Below are 25191 nucleotides of genomic sequence, written 5' to 3' on the forward strand. Positions count from 1 at the left end.
GTAAGTTACAGCGAATCCGACGTGAAGAGTAACCCGTTTCGACAGCCGAAAAGTCAAGAGCCTGAAGATAAAATGCCAAGTGCACGGATACCTCAACAGGATATAAAGCACTTTAATTAACTTGCGGACGCGAGGCATTCCCAAAAGTTTCCGGGCATCAACTTTGAACCGCAAGGTAGTTTATTTTGCAAGGATTACGAAGGGGGGACGCTGCTCGGAGCAGTTGGAATGCACTTGCCCACTTACCGCATTATAGGGCCAATAAGGATACTCAGGTATTTGCCCCCAAGCACCCCTTTCCCCTTTTCACTTTCCACGTTCCACTTTCCACCGGCGTAATTAATTTCTTTGAACATATTTTGGCACAACCAAAAGCCCGCTCATTTGCGGTCCTTGGTTTCGGTTTGACTTTTGCCTTTAGACCTGAGTTATGCACGTGATTAATTCGGAAATTCAAAGATAAATTAAATTAAGTTGAGTTAGGTATGTATGTATGGAGCATTCTTGAGGCCAGCAGTCCTTTGTCCTGTGAAAATATTGTCCCCAAACGAAGAGTCCATAATGCATGGACAAACAATCAAATATGAGAGACCAGGCAGCTGACTTCTACAAAGTATGCAAACAATTTTTATCAAAACAGAAACTTAAATAAAGTAAACAAATTGATGTGACCCATACTTTGAATATAACAAGATTCCCGTCCCTCACTCCCTAAAAAAAGTAACGAAGCAGGGCAGGAAAAACAAAAAATGGTCCAGTATCTTTGGCCCAGAGCACAATTTATTGGCTTCGCATTCATTCATCAGCAGGACGAACTCATCAGACTGTAATAATTTGCTATCAGAGAGTGTCACGAGCAGGGTGCCCGGGGTTCGTCAGGGGGCTTTATAGGGGTTTTATAGGGAATGGCAGGGGGTGGGATCCCTCTTCGAGTAGTGGCAACTAAACGCCTCGTGAATGGATCGATGGGTGGGGAAAAGATGGGACGGTTGGGTGTTCGAGTGAGCTTAGCAGTCAAAGTAAAATTGAATAAAGGCACGAACGACAATAAAGTGGTCTGTGGGGCTAGGCAGCGATTCTTATCCAAATAAACAATATAGGATGGGTGCAAAAGTCATTGGGGGAATACCCTGAAAAAGGATTTTGGGTTTTCAGAAAAAAAAGGTTCATCTAAGGTAAATTTATTGAACTCTTTAAAGACTAAAATGTATTATATCGAACTGAAATTTGTTTTGCATTTTTGAAATTATTAATATTTTTCATTTCGAACTTAAAGTGTTCAGTGTGACCATGACCGTTATAAAAGCAATTTGGGCAAAGAATGCTTAGTGTGACCATGCGAAGCAGATCGAAAAGCAATTTAAGCGAAGCAATTTACGCAGTTCCAATTAATTTGATTATTCTTTTGTCCTCTTTTGCCTTCTAAATTCCGTATAACCTTGCTACCCTATTAAAGGCGAAACAACAAGACCAAAAAATGAAAGGAAGGACCAGAAATGGGACAAATGGGCGTTGGGGCAGGATGTGCAATGGCAGTGTAATGTCAAGTGTGCGGAAGCATAAAACAAACTCCTAACGGGATAGCTAGCAACTCTTTTTTCACTTTCTCTCTCTTTCTCCTTTCGAATGCGTGCTTTCTGGTGAATGTGTGTGTGTGTATTTGTATTTGTCTATGTCAAGTGTCAACATTTACTTCGTGACAACACAAATTGTGGCTGTGGCCATTTTAGCACCCGCAGCAACTGCTCATGTGAGTGTGAGCGGAAAAGCCACAAGTGTTGTCCCTTCTTGGGATCGCAACCCGCCTGTTTTTCCTTAAATTTGTTGCCATGTGTAGCTTGTGCTTGAGATTTTTCATTTCAGATGTGGTCGCTAACTTGCCACGCATCTGCCTCCCTCTGTCTCCCTCACTATAACTCCTCTGTCCCGTTCACTTTGTGCATTGCAAATGAAGCCACAATAATAAAAACCCCAGACTCTCATGTGAGTACACCTAGAAAATATGGGTTCAAATATTTATTAAAAAGTTTCCTATATTATTTCCAAATAATTTATTATATTACTACTTTTTAATTACTAATCCGGTAAGTTTTAATATCGCGAAAATATTTTTTTTTGAATTACTATGTTAAAATATTGTTTATAGAGCATTCCTTACGTTCTACATATAAAAACCTTTTAAGAAAATTTTATAAATTCTATAAGAACTACAAGTTAGTATTATATTTAAATCGTTTTAATTAGATCCAAAATGCACAGATATATTTTTGTATTTTTACCATGAGGAAAAATTGTTTATAGATTCTTTAATTGACTATAAAGCTCAGAGCTATATGACATTACCCTTAAGAAAATTTTTTTTACTGTGCAGCACGCACACATGAGTGTGTTTGTGGCTTTGCCAGACTGCAACAACCTACAAATTATAGTTTTAAGCTGGCTTTCCCCTCCGGGCTGTAGTTTGTTCTTCCTGCCGGAGCCGCAGTTGTACTTGTAGTAGCTGCTCTTATCTTCGGTGCTAACATTCTGAATGGTTTTGCGGGTTAGTTGGCACGGCTTAACCCTCCGCCCTCTGTGCTCTGCCCTTAACCCTCTTCTGCCCCTCGGATGTCATCTCTGTCGCATCGTAATTTCTAATTTGTTTGTATTATTGCCACAGTTCTCGGCGACTTTCTTGCCTTTTGAGTTTGTCTCTATTACGGATGACATTTGTGACGTCTAAATTGAATAATGCTGCTTAAGTGCGATGTGTGAAGTTGGCATCCATTTGCAATTGAGTTAGCATGACATTTCGTTGGTGTTGCAAGAATTTTAACATGTGGTGTGGGTGGTGTCATATTACGTGAAGAATTAATTTATAATTTACTCAACACATGACATTTGAAGGTTCTCTTAGCTATTAGGTTTCTTCTTGTAATATCTCGTATAACACTTTTCTGTTTTCTATAAATTTAAAATACTGGTAGGAATAAATATAGGGATTTTAATCATTGTAAATGCAAACATATATACCAATCATTTTACTTTCAGTTTAGGTAAATATATCCAAAAAAACACTTATATAAAGCTTATGATGTTATATGTCGTATAAAATATCCCTTATACTCGAAAGCTTTTTGAGAACCTTATATTCGTTGTCGAATGAAAAATATTTACGAATATAAGTTTTCATTTGTTTTATAGATTTAAGTAATATAAAATGATGCTAGAAAGTTTTCAAAGTTGTTTTATACTAGTTATTTTCGGGAATGTTTTTATAACGTTAGTATATTATACGAGTACAATATTATAGTACAATTATAAGAAGAAGCAACATTTATAAGATGGTATACCATAAAAGCTTTTTGAAAAACCCTTATACATTCTGCATTTAAAAGCACAGTTATAGGATAAAGCTTTTATGGAAAAACAGCATCCTTCGTTTAGTCCTGTCATAAAGCTTTTCTGGAGAGTTTTTTGGATTTTCACCACGTTCCCCACGATTTTTAAGTTTTTAAAGTAAAACAAATTTTAAAAAAAAATTCAAGAAAGCCGTATATTATTTAAGAGCAGTTTGGACAATGTGAGTACAAACAATTTATTGAGACAGGAGTTTTCTTGGGAAAAGTACACATAGGTAAGGTTAAAAAATATATATATTTTTCATAACTAAAAAATTAACTTTTTATTCAATCTCAACTTCTGGTCGAAACCCCCAAAAAAGCCTGCAACGTTTTTTGGGAAATATTGTTTTTGAAGTAAAACCACACGTCTGGGCCACAAAGGCTCTCGTTAGTTGGTAACAGTCGGATCTTGAGCATCTGTTCACTTGAATAACTCGGCTGGCCAAGTTGTGTGTGCAAATTGCAGTGATTTTGTTTTGACATTGCCAGAAAACCTTTATACATTATAAAACAGTTCGGTCTGCCAGTTTGTAGAGTCCAGTCAAAGTTTAATTGTTGAGGTTTCTGTTTGCGTCTGACATTTGGGTGTTTGGCCCTCGCCCGCTCTGCAAACTTCACTTGCATATATATGGGAATTTTTATGAGCCACTCATTAAGTATTTGGCGCAAAAGTTTTAGCACTTTTATTTCTATATTACCCAGTTTTTTGCTCCGAACTCTATTTTTTGCCGGCGGTGTGTGGTCAGCCAAAGTAAGTCTCAAGTGCAGTTGACTTTTAATTGGGGTCGAAATCAGTGGCGATGGCGTAATTATGCAACGGAATGTGCGGCAGGGAAATTACCACTTTTTTCTGCCAGTTCATGCAGATTTTTAGTATGCGCAATTTAGAGTGACTGCCGAGATGCCAAGGCTTAAGGCGGGCTTATCTGGCTTTTATATATATATAGGAAGTGACTTGGATGTCCGCCCCGAGCGGTTGCAATTTATAAAAACTTATCGATGTCATCAATCACCTCAACGCACATGCTCTTTACCTCGAGCTAAACTGCAGACTCTGGTCTAGATAAATAACTTTATTAAGTGCTGCAAGTCCTCATGTCAAAGTTCCAAACTTGAAGGGAAAAGTGCCCTGGAGGAGGAAAAAATGCAATCGTTCTGGCGCGGAAAATGCGGGCCACAAATTGAAATTGAACTTGAATCGAGAGGCAAGCGCTTTGTGCTCGATATTAATCAAAGTTGATTGCCTGTTAATATGGCGAAGCAATTGGATGGCAATCGCAACTAAAAGTTTCATCCAAGTGCATCAAATTAATTTCGGAAATGGGGTGGAGATGCATTATTCAATTGGGAGCTTCCCTTTTAGCTACACTTTAAAAATTAATGTATTTGCCCATTACAATATTATTTAAAATTTTGTTATTATTAACTAGCCAACAAGGAAATTTGAAAGTCTCTGCAATTACCTTTAATTTTTGTTAAATAATTTTATTGAAAAATATAAATTGATCTGAAGAATTCACGGAACAACTTGCTATGACAATTTAGTATATTGTGTAGGTTCTGTGAAGGGCAATTTTTTAAGTACTCTACATGTTATTTTACCATGGATGAGTGAATTTAGTTTCACAAAACTAACGCAAACATAACTAATTGTTTGTTTATCGACAAAAAAGTAGGCTCTGCTTTAAGCAAATAAGCTAAGAAAATTGGCCTGCAATGGACTTTAGTGCAGCAAATTAATTTCCAAACCGCTGAGCATCTGGTACTTCTCCGGCGAGTTTCGTAATGCAAACTTTTGTTTTCTAATAAACTTGAAAAATACAAGTTAACTAAACGCCCGCAGATTCACCCCAGAGATGTTGCTTCATAATTAAAAAGCTTTCTGGCTGCCATGGAGGAGAGTCTATTCCCGTGGGTTAACCCTCAACAACTTTAACTCGGAAGAAAGTAGGTGAAAGTACTATTTAAACCAGCCTTGCTGAAATGCTCAAGAAGTGAGGGGGTGCATAAAAAAAAATGTTCCACTCGGCGGCAAAAAACTCTTTGGCCAAGTTAAATATGAACAGAAAAAGAGGAAAAGGCGAAGAATAAAATAAAATACAGAAATATGAGAGCGGCAACTTTTAACCCTTTATTCAAAAGAGTTTCCTATCTCTTGGATTTTTTTTTTTGCTTTGTACCCTCACTAAAAGCACTTGTAAATTTGGGAAACATTTCGAGGGCGCTGTATATTTTGGGCTGCCTTATTTAAACGTATTAAATTGTAAAGAAGGTTCTTATTTTTGCAGAGTATTTTGCTATCGTTGTAATATATTTTTATCATTTTTCTTTTGCCTTTTTTATTCAAGAAGCGCAGCGCGTTGAAAGTTTGAAATTAGCATTCAGATTTCCCCTTTACGTGTTCTATAAATACACTTGCCAAATTTTTGAAGATCCTAAGGTAGTTGTAAATAATTCAAGAACTAAAGTAGTCTTTAAAAATAGTCTCCAAATCAAAATTTAAGTATTTAATAAGTTCATTAATATCTGATTTTTCCCTATTAAGTTTCCTTTAATGCTTTTTGGTTTTTTAATCTAGTTTTCAAGTGCAACTTTATTAAGGTCTGCAGAAGTTGGCTGGGACTGGTCAAGTTTTCGTTTTCATCAAGCATAAAATAACACGGACTGGCACTTACCAATTAACAAAAGTTTCCAAATATGCATTTGAATGTCGAATGCGGCTGAGTCCATTCAAATTAGAAGCAGACGATTTAAAAGCCCCGCCACTCGCCAGCGGGCTTTCTCCCCCTCTCTTTCGCTCAGTCTCAGTCCGTTTCTTTCGCTCGAAGGATTGCACGCTAGTCGTATCCTTGATTTTCCACAGGATCTTAGGCTCGGAAGGGCTGTCGATGGATGCGCTCAGCAGTTGGGATTTGTTGTCGCCACGGCGTGGGCAGCATCATCTTGTCCAAAACTTTTTGATTTTAATTGTTGCATTCGCCTGGGCTGCTTTTCTTGCTTTTCCTAGCTTTTCTTGCTTTTCCTGCTCCTTTTTCAGAATAACAGAGGCAATTAAACTTTCAGTTCGTTGGTCTGGGCTGGCAATCGTGCACTAAATGACTGACCCCGTTCGGATTTATCCCGTCTGTGTCCTTTGGTTATCGCCGTCGTATCTCTCCCTGTCACTTCTCCACTTCCTGTTGGCTAGTTGCAATTTTATGCAATTTTCTGGGCAATTTTGGGATTGAGTCTCCGTTGTTTCTTGCCCTGCTTTTTTGGCCCGGACTTTAAGTTATTTTTACTGCCGGTTTTGTGTTCGCTTTGGGGAGATTGGACAGTTTTTAACTGGATTTGTCAATTATTGCGATTTTGTGCTTCCCATTGAATCCAGCTTAAGTTGTTGCGAGCTCTGCAAAAGAAGAAATGGGAAGAACATAAAGATTAGATTTGCTTATTTGGGTTCCTAAAAATGAAAGTACAAGTAATACTTCTTTGAAGAGAATGTACATAATTTAAAATACTTAGTGGACATTGTTTCTTCTTTCATAAATAACAAAAAATACATACAAAATCCCGACACTTAAATATGTTTGCCCTTTGACACGCATTTTTAATAAAATTACGCAGCTTAATAAGATCACAAAAAAGTTACGGAATTGCTATATTAACTTGCTGGTATTTACATTCCCCGCCAGTGTCATTGATTAATTATAAACCCAGTTAAAGGCACAAATTATTGGCATAATAAATATTGAACAGAAGAAAATAATAACATGCCACCACAGACACAAAGCGCGACAAACTGAAATATTAAGTGCGATTAAAAATGCAATAAATGCAGGGACATAAAAGTAAAATTGAATAATTGTGTGACACATTTTTTGCATCGCATATTTAAAGTGTGGTGTGCATATTTGCGAAGTAAACAGGGAAACAGGCAAAAGAGCAAATGAGTTAAACAGTAGCCGCCCCATAATTAATATATTAAATAAAGCTGGAAAATTTGCGCCCAGCTTACCGAAGTCAGACCAATAAAAAATGAGAGCTTATTTTGCATTTATTGTTGTCATTTTGGCTTCGTTTACTCCCCATAAAGGTGTCATAAACTCGAGGAAACAACTTTATCGACCCGAAAATGTAGCCCTAAATTTTTAAGTGCCAGATGAGCTGTTATTATGAGAGGCCTTCATTAATATTATACGCCATTTTATTGCTATTTTAGTGTTACTTTGTGGGAAATATTTTAAGAGGCTAACAAATTTTCATACATTCAAAGTAATTGTAATTTGTGACAATTATGTTTTTAGCCAAACAACTATTATTTGATTAGTTGAATTAAGGTGACATAAATAAACATGAATAAATATATTCAAATTTAATTTAAGCTGCCAGCTATATTTTTTTGTTATTTGTTGTGATGGAAAACAATATATATTTTATGTAAATTTAGATTGAATTTTAAATGAAATCGAATGATTTTTGTTTTTCCTAAAATCCAGCTATATTCATTCAATGTATAAAACTGGATTATTGTGAGGTGATTGTTATTTAAAGGTTGTTTCGAACACTTTGTAGGGAACTTTGGCACATTGTATTGGGGTTCTGGTCTAGTCTCGTCTCGTTTTTCGCGGCCCGTCTCTTTGAGCCATGAATTACTTTCTTGACGTTTTGTTTTCTAACAACCGCAGAAGACAATAAAACTGCCTGTGTGTGTACTCCTCTCGGTTGCCATGTGTGGAAAGAATCGCACTCACTCAGACGCACAGAGGACGGTTGCTATTTAATTTATGAAGTAGAGCGCGTAAAAATTGTGCATTGTGGCGTTTTCACAAGGGGAATGGATAAAGCAGGGACTTATCTTGCACTCCATGCACGCTTCCCTATTTTTCCTCATTTTCCAGTTCCTTTTTTCTGTTTTGTGAGCTTGGCACAACAAAAGACAGTTTAGAAATCACTGAAGGGTCGGGGACCGACATTGTCATTATGTTTTGGAAAAGATGCAAATGCTACCAGTTATTATGCCAAGTGTCTGTCGCTTTAAGGGTGTTTCTTTTCTATTTATGGTACACGAAAGAGAGGCATAATCCTAAAAGATGATCAATAAAAACGTTGCAAACCAAGGGAGTATAAGCAAAATAGAAATATATCTAGCTACAGCATGCTTATGTTTCTTATAATATATGTTAACATATGTTTTTTCGGCAATTCACAAGTCCGTATTTTCAAACTAAACACCACTGGCAAATTTATCCACTAATCACATGCACCATTTATCAAATACTTTGCCCATCCTTTCGAATTAGACGCGAAAACTTTTCTACCCACACGCACAGACTTTCGGGGAAAACTTTGATCGAACTGGTAGCAATTTAACACCATTTTAAGCAGGAATGCTTTCATCGTGGGTGAAAGTTAATCTCCTGCTATAAATCACAAGTTATTAATGCTCAACATGTTCGCTGTAGTGCTCAATTTCCCAGAGGAAGCTGCTGCATCATCGTGATTATCAACAACTGCGACCTCATTGGCATCTCATCACCATGGTCTCTATTAAGTTACCTAATTAGCGGTATACTTTGTTTAACCAAAATTTCACCAACTAGTTCGAGTTGATGAAACTTTGCTTGCAGCAATAAGTACATTACTTGTTGATAACTACACGGAAAAAAAGTTGGAGACTAGAAATAAAATTTACTTAATCTATTTAAAGTCAAATTTATTTTTCTTGTTTTACAGTTAATAAATTTTTGATGATTCTAATATTCTATTTTCGTGTTAAGTATTTTACTTTCTTTTGTAAGCATTTTATTGTATCAGATGCCAGCATATTTCTCTACTTAAAAATATCTATAATGTTAATACTTAAATTCGAAATATATTTTCCTAGGATTCTTAGCACCTATTAGCAAACGTTTTTATCACTGCATAACTGCCGCAGAAACCGTCAATCAGCTCATCCTGAAGCTCTTCTATTCAGCTCATCAACAGTTGGAAATCAATGCCAGGAGTGTCTCAAATTTTCACATGGAACCAAGCAAACTTGCACTTCATTCGGACAATTGACATGACCACTGACACGTGTAAGGCACGCGCTTTTGGCATTCCCCGTTTCATCTCCATACAGTGCGGTTCATATGTATACATACATGTATGGATATATATCTGGATCGACAGGAGTTGAGGAAAAAAAACAGACTAGACGATGGAGGAGCAGCATCTCATGTTTCTGCGAAAGACATGACGATGTCATTGTCATTGGCCAACCAGGCTAAAACTCCAGTGTCACGTCACGTCAACGAAACCAGTGCCAAACCCAAACCCAAACCAAAACCAAAAACCAAATCCTAAAACCCAAATGCGACTACAGATTAAGGCGTGGGGTTGGCACTGGATGAAGGGGGCGTGCCAGCAGATTGGGGGCGTGGCAGGAGCTCTAGACAGATTCGTGGAACAAGAGGACAAAGCATGAGTTATGGGCTAGATATGACGACTATGCTCAACAATTTCTCTCCATGATTCTTTATGATTGTGGTACCGGGTGCTTTTGGGTGCTTCCATTCCAAGTGGGTGGTTTTTTGGTACTGCGAAGCAGTGCAATAGTCACTGTCTGTTCAGCACATGGCAAGCATTTTTTACGAGCGACATGTGTTTGTTCAAGGCGTATGACACAGTCCGTATCGCTTTTTTCATTGGTGGTAAAGAAGTAATAAAAAAAAAATTGTTAAAAAGAATTTTTATGGTAAAATCCAGTTAAAAATGTTAACAAGGAAATTTTTTATTAATTAAGTTTTGATTTTAAATATTTTTTTATTTTAAATATTTTGTTTTAAGACTTAAAATGTCTTAAGACATTTAAGAAAAGAAAAAAAATGTGTAAACAGAGGAAAAAAAAATGTTTTTAATAAAAAATTTGAGAGATATTTTCGATTTTAATTTAATAACTTTCTCTTGCTATTCTCAGTTATGGATTATATAATTTCTATAATTATATTTAAATGTAATATCCTAGTATATACCATTATTATATTTCCCACAATAATTTTCCCTGTCAGTCGGCTATGCCAAACACATTTTAAGCTGCAATTTCGCAGACAGCTGCTGTTGATTTCTTTGTGGCATGTGCTTAATCCAATTTCCAATGCAATTGTCGCTACTGAGATATGCCCGTATTGAGGGGGAGTTGCAACTGACAAAGACCACTTGCCATTCCATCCAAAAACCCAACTGTGCCACCATCATGCATGCGGAAGGGACTCCATTGTGGTTTGACAGTGTTGGGGGCAAAGTTTTTATGTTTACCCCGCCCCAACTATTTTAAGCCAGAGTCAAATAGGAGGAGATGCAGTTTCAACTAGATGACGGACAACCAGTCCACCATGCTCACTGCGGTTGTCGCCGTTATTGTCGAAAAATGTCCACCCGGTGTCCCAAAGTCCCGACATTGCACATCGATGAGCACGAACCGGAGGGATAATTATGGCCATGGAGGAAAATGCCGGAAAACAAATGACAGGTGCGGACTCTGATTACGAATGGGTGGGCAGAGCGAGTGGGAGCGGTGAAAACTCGATGAGTTTCCCCGGCTAAATACACAACGAATTAAACAAGGCTTCAACGCACATAGTGCTCGCAATTTGTCGAAGCATTTCGGATGCCATTGGTTCGGTTTCCTTAGCCTTTGAACTCTCTGATTATGGTGGTTACACTGCACGAACATTGGGTACAATATTAACATCATTTGATTAAAAAAATCTTAAAGTATAAATACGTAATGTATTCCGCAATTTGACTTTTAATTGTGCAAAATACTGGTTTGATATGTGTTTTTATTTATATTTCAATGTCATGTATTGTCATGTACGATTGTGGTAAGAATTAAAAGGCAGTTGTTCGCTATTTATAACATTTTAATATTTAATTGACACTTAAAGTTCATTCACTCCCATTATGTTTTACTAATTATGTTTGTTTTTTTCCTATTGTTACCTATAGGTATATATACATATAAGCATTATTTATTTAGTTGCCTTGACAATGGGAGGTAAATCAACTTTTTTTAGTCATGTTAAAACTAGATTTCTTTCAATTGAAATACACTGATATAAGTAAATGGAAATCATTGAATTTTTGTGTATCACTTTTGTTGCCAGTGTAAGAGCATGATGATCCAAGCGTTGAGCGTGGTCTAGCAATTTGAGAGCTCAATCATGTTGCAGCAGCTGCTCGTACGAGTGGCCAAAATGCTGAAATGCCGAAACGCGTGTTCTCCTGTTTTGGGGCTTTGCAACCCATCCAAATCCTCCACTTTCTCCACCACCACCCACCCACTCACACATGGGCAAATTATGTAAATGACATTAATCCTTATGCCGCACAATAGTTTAACGGTTCGCCGCTTTATTGTCACGTCCCAAAGAGGCAGCATCAACAATGGCAAACTCCGGCCATCCAAATGGCCTCCGACCGGACTGGACCCGTAGTCTGTAGTTTGGAGTCCGGAGACCGGAGACTGGACTTTTTATGCCCACGTGCTGGGGGATTGCGTGCTCCTCTTGGCCAACTTCCCCTCGGTTTGCCCCTCAAATGACAGCTAACTTTTTCCTTGTTAATTGCGAAATCACTTGGCGGAACAGAAACGAGCATTTCCCCTTGATATATATGTTCGTATATACGGCACCCCAGCACACACCTACTGCACAGCTTACATAATCAATTACGTGATCAACGTGATAACCTTCCTTTTGATTTGATTTATGCCCTGGTACTTGTATCTCAAGATACACACGAAGCAGCCTGTGATAGGGGTCTCAGTTAAGAAATGGCTCTTTGTCTTTAATTAATTATGGATTCCTATGAACAAGAGAGTAGATTGTGTCTTCTGCTGATCAGATAAAAAGTATTGATTAATTTATAGCTAACAAGCTCTAATGAAATATATATATGCCTTATATTTTACAACAAAATTCAGTGTAATTTCATCGATAATTGAACTTCTATTAATTTTGTAATTCCCAATATTTCACCACATTTTCCTTTTTATTTATTATTAATTACGTAACAACATTTCACACTCTGCACGCAATATATCACATTGATTGCATGTTGACTCAAGTAATGACGTCCGAATGGAGTTAAAATGCAATGTGTGTTTCGAGTCTGACCATTTAACTGCTGGTTATTAAAAATTAAGTGCTTTTAATGGCCAAAAGGGGTGGATCTAGTTGATTGTTATTAAAGCGCTGGCAATTCCATGCTGAACGCAACCATTGCACATTAAGGGTCAAATGAAAACCGCAATAATCGCTAAAGTAAGGGAAAAAATTGCAAGCGATTACACCTGAAGGAAGGAGGTAAAAAGAAAACCAGCTGCTGGTGTTAATGTCTGACCATTTTCCAAAGTGCTTTTCCCTGTGATGCCCACACTTCATTGGGTTTTTCGCTATACGATTAATTTGTCCGTTGCCTAATTAGAATAATACAACTAATGTGCCCGGATCATGACGCCCCCAAAAAAAAACCCCGCCCACCCACATACAACTTCCTCTCACATGCGCATAATTAGTTGTAGCACTTTGAGCTCTCCGCCTCCTTTTATCCATATCATTAACCTTCGGGCCGCATAAATTTCTGATGTATAAAAAAAAGAGGAAACCGTGGCGGAAAGAGGGCAAATCACAGTTTGGTTTTATGTACACGCATTAACGGGCTTTTCTGGTAGGGGTTGCCCTTGGGACCCCGGGATTTGGATGAGTGCTCCAGGACGGTCGTGTACTTCTGGTTTATTAATTCGCTGGAAACATGCAATCGCCTTGTTTGCGGTAACTCCATGTTGATATTAGCCAGGGGAAGGAGCCGAAAGTGCCTATCGATGGCCAAGTATATTTCTACACATGGAAATTTCTATGGGTTTTCTTAAGTATCGGAAAAAGCTATCACTAAGGATAATATCGTTTGAATTGATGGCCAAGTATAATTCTATGCCTGGAAGTTTCCATGGGATTTTTCTTAAGTATCGAAAAAACTTTTACTAAGGTTGATATCGTTGACATATTTATATACCATGAAATTTCTCAAGTATCGGAAAGAAAAGTATTACTAAGGAATATTGAATATATATATTTTTTTTTTGAAATTATCGGAAAGAAAAGTATTACTAAGGAATATTTTGTATATATATTTTTGGAATTCAGTCTACTCTTTATTATAAGTTAAGAAGATCTAAATCCTCTTTGACATAAGAGTAGAATATCTAAATCCTTTTTGTTTTAAGTTTAGAAGATCTAAATCCTCAGCTAGCTGTTCTTAACTGCAAAGTGCAGTATACTGCTCAACTGGCAGCCTCTTCCCATAATGAAAGACTCCTAAGACATCCCTTCTATGGCCACTTAAGTGCCTTTTGGTGACTCCTGGCAGACACCACTTATGCCCTTTCACAGTGAAATTATCTTTAAATATTTAAAGAGCAATCGACTGGGAGTCTGGGATCTCAATCAGTGCTCGAGAGGCACAAGAGCGAGAAATTAAACATGCAGCTCGTTCATTTTTGGGTCACTCAATTAAATGAGTGCATCTTGAAAAGTCCTCGACAAGGTGAATTCTCCAGCTCCTACTTCGAGTCCTGCAGGATTCGCTTTTCCTCTGGGCCAGCACTTCCACCAACTAAATCGATTGCTGTTCAATGCTCGATTGTGAATGCCCCTTGTGAAAGTCGTTCTCGATTGGATGTCTTTGTTGTTGGCCCGGTCAAGTTGGCTTTTGATTAAAAGGACATTGGGAAATAAAGTAGAGCAAAGTATGTGCTAAACTTTGTTCAAGAAGGAGGGAAAGGAATGAAAGCGAATTCCCCCGGCCCTTCTAGTACGTAATCAGGAGGTATGTAATTGTTAAGTGCTCATTAGAAATGCTCCAGACAGAGCAGCGGTGGTTGTATGGGGGTTTTTGTTGGGTGGCCCCATCTCCTCTTCGAGCCAAGTGCATTTTCAATTAAGGAGAGCAAAATATTTTGGCTGCACTTTGGGCAGAGGGAGCCAATAAACTGTTGAATTTACGGCAGGACCTAATAGCTTTTCGCTCATTTATCCCTTCAGCTCGTCGGTATAACCTGAAGCTGCTCAACACTTTCGAGGAAAATTGCTTTGCCATTCAGTTCACACACTTTTCCAGATAGGATTCCAAAGGGGTATATTTTTTCCATTTTGATTGCTATAATTGTCTTCACTTTCCTTGTAATGTGAAATTTTAAGCACGCGTTGCTGGTCTAATTGGATTACACTTTCATTATCTGTAAATAAGTAGCTTATTATTTTGAAAATTGGTGAAATTGGATCCTTTTGCTTTAATTTTTGATACCCAAATAAAAGTTGTGGACTAGGTAGCTAAGTAAATCACATTATTGACAGCTAATTGAGTAAATTTTACTATTTATTATTAAAATGTATTTGTATTTCGTATCCTTGAATGTTCCAATGCTCTTTGATGCCGTACACAAGTCTAAGCCCGTTCTGAGTTCTAGAACTCCGTTCAATCTCTTGCTTCTCCAAGTTGTTGCCACTTCGGAGCTTACGTTTTGGGACAAATTGAATTGCTATTAGGCACTCATGGCCACAAGTTGCCACAGGAACAACAACTGCCAGCCGTCCAGGGAACTGGTGATGTGTGGCAACCGCATTAGGGCATCTTCCAGTCTGCGAGGGTTTGCCGTCTGATCCTCTGCCCTTTGTAAGTCCTTCTCTGACCCCTTTTACTGCCGAAGGAGCTCCTGTTTGCATTCACAGTTGGCTGACGATGCTGGGAAGTTTTGCCACTCGAGTACATTTTGTTTTTGCAGCCGATTAACAGTCAAAAGAGGGCAACAGTCGGCTAAAAACTAAGACGTTGCAGTTTTTTGCAGCCGGATGTGCCCTTTCAACACTTCGAAAAATATTTGAAGTTAAAAATAGAATCAAAGTTTAAATTCATTAAAAATAAGAAAAAGTTGTATAGAAGTACAACACATTTTTCTACATTTTCAAATATACTTCCTTAAAATTAAATATATTAATTGACTAAATATAATGAAGCCCCTTTGCTTATATAGCCTAAAAGAGTGTTTGCTTTGTATAAATACATTTAAAATATATAAAAAATGCATTCACATTTTTTTGGACTTCCTTAAGGAAGTTGAGTGCATTTGAATCTCCTCATCTTGCTCCACATTTTCCCCCATGCAAAGCTTGCCGCAATATAATCCAACTTGAGAAATGCACAAGCCAGGCGCATATTGACTTCTCTGTTGGCCAGATTGTTTCGGTCCTGCCAGGGCAAGTCTTTGTGTCTATAACATTTGATTTTTACTATCACTTGGCATTGTTATGCGAGCTGTGTGGGCTGTGGCTCATGGGAACTTGGAAGAGATTACAATGAGCATCAGCATAACATCTACCATATTGAATTGATTTTTTCAACAATTTCCGCAGTTTTGTGGCATTAAAATTTGTACTTGCCTCAGTTTCAGTTGCTAACCTACTTTATGCACACAAGTTGGCTGGCAAAACTTAACAACAGGAAGCAGCTGATAGCAGAAAATAACGCACACACTTTATCAAACTGCCAACAAACAGTTTTGAGTTACAGCGGAAGGTGCAGGTTCAAAGCTCTAGGAGAAAGATTACGCGGGTGGGAAAATGGGGTGGGAAAATTCCAGTGGTGAAGGTGAAAGCGGTGGAAACTGCTTTGAGAGCTGCCTGCAAAAACTTCAACTTATGCCTGCACTTTGCACATTTTCATTATGAATATTATGCATGTGTTTGGTTAAAACTAAAATTCCAACGAGAAGAACAAGTCAAACCGAATCTGTAAGTACCCTTTTCTAAGGGCAACACGTTCAATTTTAAGTAAGTTCCTTAATTATCTTAATAAAAACGTAAAGAAATCTTATAAAAATTTTTAGTGTTATAACAATAGGTATTAAAATATATCTTTAAAATTTAAATAAATTCAGAAAATGTATAAAAACTTTTTATAAATCCATGAACCCTAGAGAAGCAGCTAAAAAAATGTTTTCAAATTTTAAGCGATAATCAATCTTATAAGGCATAAAAAAATCAGTGTATTGGTTGCAACGTGAGAAAATCCTTAAGACGCCGGAAAAGTCAAACAGAGTTCCGAAGTTTACTGATATGCGTCTGACGGAAAAGCTTAAAGAATTTTCCCTGTGTGTGTCGAACATAAGTTTGGCAAAGAAAACGAAAAGAACTTTCGGTAGGAAAATGCTATTCCTGTTGACGTGAAAGTAATTTTCTGCAGATGACAAGTTATGCAAAGTTTGAGAAGAATTCAGATTTGAAACAAGATATGCTTTTTTTTGCCTATTTTGATCTGTAAATATTGTAAACTTTTGAAACATCAAATTAAGGTGAAACAGTGAGGGGTCTTGAATCAGTGAAATTAACTAAATAATTGGCGAACAGGAGGGAGGAGAAACTTTTTGGGTGTTGAAAAGCTGAAAATATTTCCGCACATATACACGGCACAAAAGAAGGGATTTTTAGGATGGCAGTAAGAATTTGAAAAGTTGCCAACGTGCAATGTTACATAAATTGGAATAGTTGTGTGCCTTGCGAAACTTGCCAGAGTTGACAATTTTTGCCCTCCTTATAGTTGTGTTTTTTTATATTTAATTAAACTAAACTTACAGGCGGAAAGTTATTGTGCCATACAGATGTGTGAGTGGTACTTTTCTTTTTTTACTGGGCCGAAGAGTAAGCAAAAGTCATTTAAAACTTTCGTGTGCCTGGTCAGCCGTGACTTAGCATGCATATCTCATACTCAGGACTCGAAACCCTTTTCCCATACAGAAACTTTTTCGATATTTCAAATGCAGCGAGTGCGAGATGGAAACGAGGGATAAAGAAAGGGGCTGTGCGGCCTGTAGACAATAACTTTGCAAAATCCAATTACGAGAGCTGAATGTGTTTGGTGTGCCTTTATTTTACTTTTCGGTAGGTTTTTCTGCAGCCTGCATATTAAATTAGCCAGCAAATTGAGTAAGTCCTGCAACCTCTGACCCTTTTTTTTTATACCCATTCCCAACCCCAAGCCCCACCTCAATTCTGAGGTTTGTAATGCCAATTCGAAATCAAATTTTCTTTATCACCGGTTCGGTTTTTCCGAATCAGGTCGAAGGGATGTCCGATTCACTAATAAACAAGTTAACAATGCAGGAAGGCAAGCCAGCCCAGATATTGCGTATACGCAATGTGTTACGTGTGCGAGCCCTGGGGGAGAAAGTCTCCTTTCTCTCCGCAGTGCCCGGGGTTAATTTCATTTGTCAATATGAAAGCGCAAAAGTGATTTACTTAAGTGTAAACTCATTTTCCACTCAACAGCAGAACAATAACAGCAAAGGCTGCTCCATTCATTGCACTTTGTTTGTGCTGTGTGCTGTTGCAAGTTGCCGGTTGCAAGTGTCGCAATATTGCTGCCACACAATGTCGTCGCTTTCCACCTTAACAACATAATGGCAATCAACTGATGGAAATGACGCAGCCACAGTTTCCAGGAAGGAAGGATTCGAGTGGCTGGCGAAGGGAATTGGCGGATGGCGAATGGTGTTGCCATTGCCCCTGCCATTATTCATTTAAACCTGGGGATTGAAAAAAAAAAGTGTTGCATTGCCGCACAATCGACAAATAAGCCCTGGGCAATGTGTATTCCTTTCCAACCACATTTTCCTCGGCCTGCCTTTGGTTTCCATCGACTCCTTTTGCAATTGAGATATTCATCCACACCCACACAAAGTCTGCGGCTTTCGATTTGTTTGCGATTTAGATATACAAATCGTGTGCCTGCCAAAGGTTTCCAATTCTTCTGCTTCTCGGAAATTTTTAAATAAAACCAAATTGCTTTCGATAGACAAATGCAGCATGTGTGTGTGTGCTTTTGAATTGTGTGTCTTTATTTTTTATTGAATTGCCCAGATTTGCGCTGGGATAACAATCAACCAGCCCAACGGCAACTGCTCAAGGTATTTATGGGTGCTCAATTTGAATTGCTCGGAAGAAATAAATTTGTTTTAACAATGAAAAGAGACTACAAGACATTTTCATAAATAAATTAAAAGAAATTGTCTGAATGGGGATTATTAAACGAGCTCATTTCTTGCTCAAAACAATCGGTGAGTTTTACTTACAGTTCTGATTGCTGACGCTTGGTATTTTAGTTCAAAATGTGAGAGCTGTAAAGAAAAAAGAAATAATTTTTTAGTATACCTCTTCAAATAAAAAAATGTTCCACTATTAAATATTATTTATATGGCAAAATCAAAATCAAATTAAATTTTTGCTTGATTTTTCTTTAAATGTATTTAAATATGAATCAACTGCAATTCAAAATAATTTAGTATTCTGTTTGCCCAGCTTTGTCTTGTTATTTGTTCAAATGTATTTATTATATTTACTCGTGTTTCTTTCATTTCCACAGCTTCCTATTTAAAGCCAATTGCCTGCATTCATCTAATGAAATTGCGGGCAATGCTTCCCTGAAATCTTAAATTTTAATGTCACATCACATTTTCTTGTATTTTACCCATGATGTTTCTGTTTTTACTGTTTGCTGGCAGTTTCGCCATGATTGCCAGACATTGTTGTTGTCGCTGTTGCCTTACCATTTCAGATTACGGCCAGAGTTTAGTTGGCACAGAGGGCTTTTTCCCTCCTAGCTGACACATGCCTACAAGCTTATTTATAATAAAAAATCATACATGAGCGCACAGACAATGAGACAATAGACGGCAATGGTTAGTACAAGCGGAAAAGGGGGCGGTGTGGGTGGGGGGAGTGGCAGTGGCTCGAGGGAAACCGGGGAAAAACAAACAACGACAACAACGAAAACGGCATAGAACATTTTTTTTTTTTTGGTAGGAGGGAAAAATGTGGAAATGAAAGGCTGGGCTCGGCTGGGCTCTGTCGGGAACTTGGGCTTTTCCTGCCAGGGAATTTCCAGAGCCGTCATTAACTGTTATGCGTGTGTGGGACTGGTAGTTATATAATACGGGGACTCATACAAGCACACCTCATCTAACCATTCATTGACATCATTTGGCATGGTAGATAACATTCAACCAAGTGCACAAATGCACTGAGACAATATCTGAGGAATTTGTTAAGGAGGAAAATAATTTAATAATATTTTTTTGATGATCATTCAAGTTTAAGATAAAGGAAAATCAACTAATAGCCATCCAACTTTAAGGAATGATGAATTTTTCTTTTTTTTCTTATATTTAACATTTAATTTCTGGTCTCTACACTATAATACTATTTAAATTTATTTGAAATCTAATGTTGATCCATCTGTGTTGGTGAGTCGAAACAAAATGCTATTTTCTCCCAGTGTTTCCAGAAATCCTAGCTGGGTCAATGGGCTGGCATGGTGTGGGGGGTTTTCCAGGAAGGAGGCGGAAGAAATCCTGCCACCTTTAGCAAGTTGCCCCGCACAACCGAACAATGTAATGAAATTTTCGAAATATCTATGATGATTTGCGGTTGCCATGATTGTCGGCCAGAAGATGCAGCCTTCGTTCCATTCCTGTTCCCCCCCTTTCATGTCCTTGTTCTACACATCCTGGCAGGATTGTAGGCCAGGATTCCATCGCATGGCATCGACCTGCTGACTTGCCCGTGGGTTGGTTTTCTGGCTGGCAAAGTCAAGTGACTGAAGTCACACTTTGGGCTGCCTTTTGGTGTCCTCGGAACCTTTGAGTCCTTTGTGGCAGCATGCCTGTGTATTTTTGGGTGGTGGCATTCGTGTGGTTGCCATGCCACATTAAGCCTTGAACATTGATTATGATGATATGGAATTTTAAATCATAAATTGCGCCTGCTCGTAGATGGTATTTTTCAAAGGAGAAAGTTATGCCGGGAAATTCACCAGAAAAGTTATGCGAGAAAATTTCACAGAATTGCATTAATAAATTAGATTTGAAAAATGCGATAAAGCCTAAACATATACTTATCAATTATGTTATTTATGGGTTAGCTTTAAATTTAAAAGTACAAATTCAATAGAAATGTTTTGCATCTCTTTGCTGCCTAACCTTATTATTTAAATTTTAAAGTTATTCTTATAATGTGCTTCTACTATGACTGTCATCATACTCAATTCTCTAAAGTAAATGGTGGTAAATGAAACATTTCTGAGACTAAATGATATGTAAACATTGATATTTTCTGAGAAACCACTGCACAAGGGGTCTTTTTACTGTTCAATAAATAAACGATAATAAAAGCGAATATAGACTGGACTATTAAATTGCACTATTCTCGGATGTAGTCATTCCAATCAGCATTTAGGACATGGAAGCCAGCGAGGAAAGGACCTAAGTATTATAATCTGAAACGTGTTTTTAATGGCATTTGCATTTCTTCACATCCCCGAATCTTGTTGCTCTGCATTTGCAATATTTACTCCACTAGCCAAGCCCCGAAATGGGCGTAAATTCAAACTGGCAGCAGACAATAATTGTATTATTTATGGTGATGACGATGGCGAAAACGAGATTTCATTCCACTTCCCTACGATTCTGGGGCTTCAGCTTCCCAAAAAGTTGTAAGGGAATTATTGTGAAATTTGTGGGAAATATAACGAATATGCGCATTCGCAATGCGGTGAGTGTATGGGTGGGTATGAAAATGTCTGAGAGTTTTGTCGCATGCAAACATAAATTTTTGTGTGCCATGCAAAATAACGTAATAACATTAAATATGCAAATGCCTTTTGTCAGCCATTGCATTTGCACATGACAAACAGTGGAAAAGTGGGCGTGGCAGTGGGGGCGGGGCTTACACATTTACTTGTATTTGTATTCATTCATGACGATTGCAGAAGGAATGAAATGGCGGAAAAGCGGGAAAAGCAGGAAAAGTGGGGAAAAAGGAAAAAGGATAGCGGCAGAGCTGTCGACTTCATCACACATTTTGCAATTTGCATAAAGTGAAAATGATGCACATTTCTGTTTTCCTACGACAATTTGCCTTTTATTGATTTTCTTTGATTTCCTTCACTCGGATCGCACAGTCAAGGCCTCTGCTTTTCCCTGCCCTCCCCCGACTTTTCCCCATTTCCCACGCAATTTCCATGCCAAGCCCAGGGAACTCTCTTCAAGGGTCTCCGACGACTCTACATGTGTTTTGAATGACGTTGAGTGCTGCTATGCAAACATTTTCTAACGAACACTTAGTGCAAATAGATTCGAGGGCTGCCAGCTCATGTGAAGTTTCCCATTTCCCATTTTCCACTTTCCACTTGCTACCCCTCCATGCCGTCTTTGCCAACTTTTTCTCGGTTTTCTTAGCCATTTTTTATTGCACGCCAATTACTTCTTATTTTACGCTGCAGCTGCATCAGCACGGAGTCTTTCAATTTCATTAAAATTCCAAACAATTACATTTAAGCTGACACTATATGCAGTGTGTAGGATTTTATTTACATGTGAGCCGGTTGAGCCAATCAATTTATATGGGTTCTACACAGAGAAAAATGGTAACGGAATTCTTTTTTCAATATTTTAAATAATTAAACCTTTTTATTTGATTTTTAAAGCGCTTTCTTTTATTTAAACTTTTGAATTTACACAAATTTAGATCGATTTATTTAAATTATAAATACATTTTTTTTTGTTTCTTATTTGCGTGTAAGTATTTTTATTTATTACCACAGTTGCCAGTTGCATTATATTTGCTTTTTAAAGCGCTTTCCTTCATTAAAAATGTTGCATTTTTAAAAATTTAAATCCTTTTTTTTAACTATAAATAAATTATATTTTGTTTCGTATTTGTGTTGAAGTATTTTTATTTGTTACCACAGTCCTTTACCTTTTTTCTTTTGCAACTAAAACTACCTAAAGTACACTATAAGATAAATTTAATCTCTAATCTCTTTTAGCTTTGGCTTAATCAGCCAGCTTATCCAGTCACACGACCTAATAACTGTATTGAGCAATTAAAAAATGTCAATTTCAAGCTCTCTAAGCTTTTTGAAGTTTGCCAGAACTCAGTCACTTCCGGTGGATTCCTCCGCTGTGTGCGGAAAACTTGTCCCACTGGACTGCCGGCAAAGTTTCCCATATCACCAAGAGCCACATCAATTGACTGGCTGTCCGACCTAGAATTTTCCACATTTTCCCACTGGCAACTGCTGCACATATTGGTCAATAAAGTGCGCTCAACATATTTGCCACAACTTGTGCACTTTACCTATCACACAAGCTGAAGTTTGAGTTCTGTCCCGCGCTGTTCCCTTCTGTATATGTTGTTAATTTTTGGGTAAATTTGGTCCAAAATGTTTCGGTTCCCATTCCGAACCGCTCTGGTGATTCCATCGAGTTCTTGCCACACATGCTCTATGCACTTTTGTAGCTGGTGTTGCACACTCGCACTTCTGTGAGAAACTTTTAATTGATTCAATCGCCTGTGCATATTTTCGGTTGACTTCAGTTTGGTCTGGCGCATACCGAAAAAATTCAAATCATGTTTTCTTAGATTTTTGGGATTTACGAAATCGTTTTAAGCTAATAAATGAATTTTAATCTTTTTTTCCGGTTAACAGATTTAAAGAAATTAAGCAAAGACATACAGCATAATAATTTTATGTCCGTTAAGTCATATTTTTTTAGATTTTTGAGATTTTTTAAATTAATTTATACAAAAAACAGAATTTTAATCATTTATTAAATTAGTTTATACAATAAACAGAATTTTAATAATTTTTTGTGCAAAACAAACATTTGCTTGCAACAGATAAGATAATGAATATAAAATAATCAATATGAGTATTTTTTAAATATTTAACACAACCAAGAAATAAATATAATATGATATTTTTTCAAAATGATATTTATCATTTATCCATTGAAGAAGTAAGTAAAATTTTTTGAAAATGTACACAAATATAATGAAAACGAATTAGGGTTCCTAAATTTAGCAAGTTCGTTGTAAGCCAGCAATTAAATATCCACACCAACTGTCAGTTGTCGCTGCCCAAGGCAGGGGGTTTCCAAAATCGGAGGCCAACTACCAGGGGAGCTACCAAATATGTGCGTGCTTCTCCCGGCGTGCTTGCGAAATTAGTTAGAGGATTAAATTTGTACTTTAATAGGATTTCTCATTAGGTGGCGCTTCACGATCGAACCGGAATATTTGTTCGATACACACAGGCACCAACCAACACGCACCGGGAACCCTTACCCAATTTTCCACCCCCTGTCCATTAATTTCAAGCCGCACAAATACCAGAATTCGCTACCCGGGGGAAACAGCAGTTAAGTGGGGAAATGTATGCAAAACAGCGTGTTTTCGGAAAGCTCATTAGTTGTGGACTTTAGTCGTAATGGTTGGTAGTGCTCGGAAGTTGAACTGTAGTTGGAAATTTGAAAGTGCCTGAGGGATAAGAACATATTGCTTTTTTTCACAGATTTAACTCTGGAATAAAGTAGATATTTATAATTGTTAGGCAGATTATTTCATATTCAAATTTATTATTTATAAATAAAGCACTTTTTGTTCCAGGAATTTAAATTAAAATGCAATGGCCCAGCGCAGTTGTTTTATTGCACCATTTCTGAGAATTATCTTGTCAGTAGATGGAGTTTAACTTAATTTTCTCATTTCGTAAAAAGCCATAAAGAGCCATTCTGGTGGTTTTGTCCTAGGATTTAGCGCCCAAATGCAATTTTGCGCTTTTCAATCACAGCCCATTTCACTTATAAGCCACCAGCGTATCCACATTTCAGCTCCCAAGCCGCGAATTCGCATTCACAATTAACCACTTGGCAAGCCATAAATTTAAGGCACACACATACACTGAGCGAAACCGCAGCGGGTCACGCACACACATTCGCCCGAACGGAAACCAAATCATTAGCTAGAAAAATTGACCAGGCCAACAAAAGGAAAGGCCAAGGGGGTCAGGATTTTATTGAATTTTTCGCTACTACCAACTTCTGCGGGGAGGGCGGTGAATATATATAGGATATGGGATTTGATGGGAAGCCGCAGGATGCCACGGGGGCTGAATAAATTTCCATCAAATGCATTTTGCAGTTTTGTATGTCCCGGCAGTTAAGCGACCACATCCGCCAGAGGGCAAACCAAAATAATTATGTAACCAGCAAAATATTTCGGACCATATGCCCCCCATCCTGCCATTCAAAGTTCCGGCCACACAATGTAAGCAAACTCGCCAGATTTTTAATTTGTTATCTGTTTGCTCTCGTCCCTGTTTGGGTTTTTTTTTTTTTATTTCCCTGAAATGTTGTCGCTGCTGTGATTTGAAATGGGCTTAGAGCCTGTCGCTCTGCAAACTGGTTTTGTGATTTTGGCACAAACAAAAACATTGCACGAAAGGGACCGAAAACATGTTCGCCAACAAAGCAAACTCTGCTGACAGTATTAATTAATGAATTTTGTTCAATTTGTTTTTAAATTTCACAACACAGAGCCCTGAGGTTTAGGAGATTTTTATCCTTTTTTAGATAATTAAATGTGGTTTTAAATTACTTACATGTAATTTATTGATTTTTGCTAATTTATTATATATTCGAATACTCATTAAGCCATATTAAATAGTTGCAGTACCTGCACTTTATTTCATGCTAGTTTAAAGTCTCCCAACCTCCATATAGGACCTTCACACGGGTCCTTGATTATTAATGAGCAGGCCATAAAGCGCCTTCCAATTCAGCAGTTGGCCAAGTGCGAAGGCGATAATCAACTGCAAGTGGCCAGTAAAAACAACAGGCACTGCAACTGGCTGGCAATCAACGATTGTGAGCTGATTAAAATCGCAGCCATTT

The 25191-nt window shown here is 37.7% G+C and overlaps 1 protein-coding gene across 1 annotated transcript in view; it reads right to left on the reverse strand.

Annotated features, from left to right (window-relative positions):
- Positions 1-18583, reverse strand: part of CadN2 (Cadherin-N2) — a 92549-nt gene extending 73966 nt beyond the window's left edge. The window contains exons 1-2 of the mRNA XM_065868985.2: positions 18532-18583; positions 6059-6771 (exon numbers count right to left, since the gene is read on the reverse strand). Of these exons, the coding sequence (XP_065725057.2) occupies positions 6059-6113 (55 nt within the window). The 5' untranslated portion in view covers positions 6114-6771; positions 18532-18583. The remainder of the gene's footprint in view (positions 1-6058; positions 6772-18531) is intronic.
- Between the last annotated feature and the right edge of the window lie 6608 nt (positions 18584-25191).

Source organism: Drosophila suzukii, chromosome 2L (genome assembly GCF_043229965.1).
Source record: "Drosophila suzukii chromosome 2L, CBGP_Dsuzu_IsoJpt1.0, whole genome shotgun sequence".
In the NCBI taxonomy this organism is placed as follows: Eukaryota; Metazoa; Arthropoda; class Insecta; order Diptera; family Drosophilidae; genus Drosophila; species Drosophila suzukii.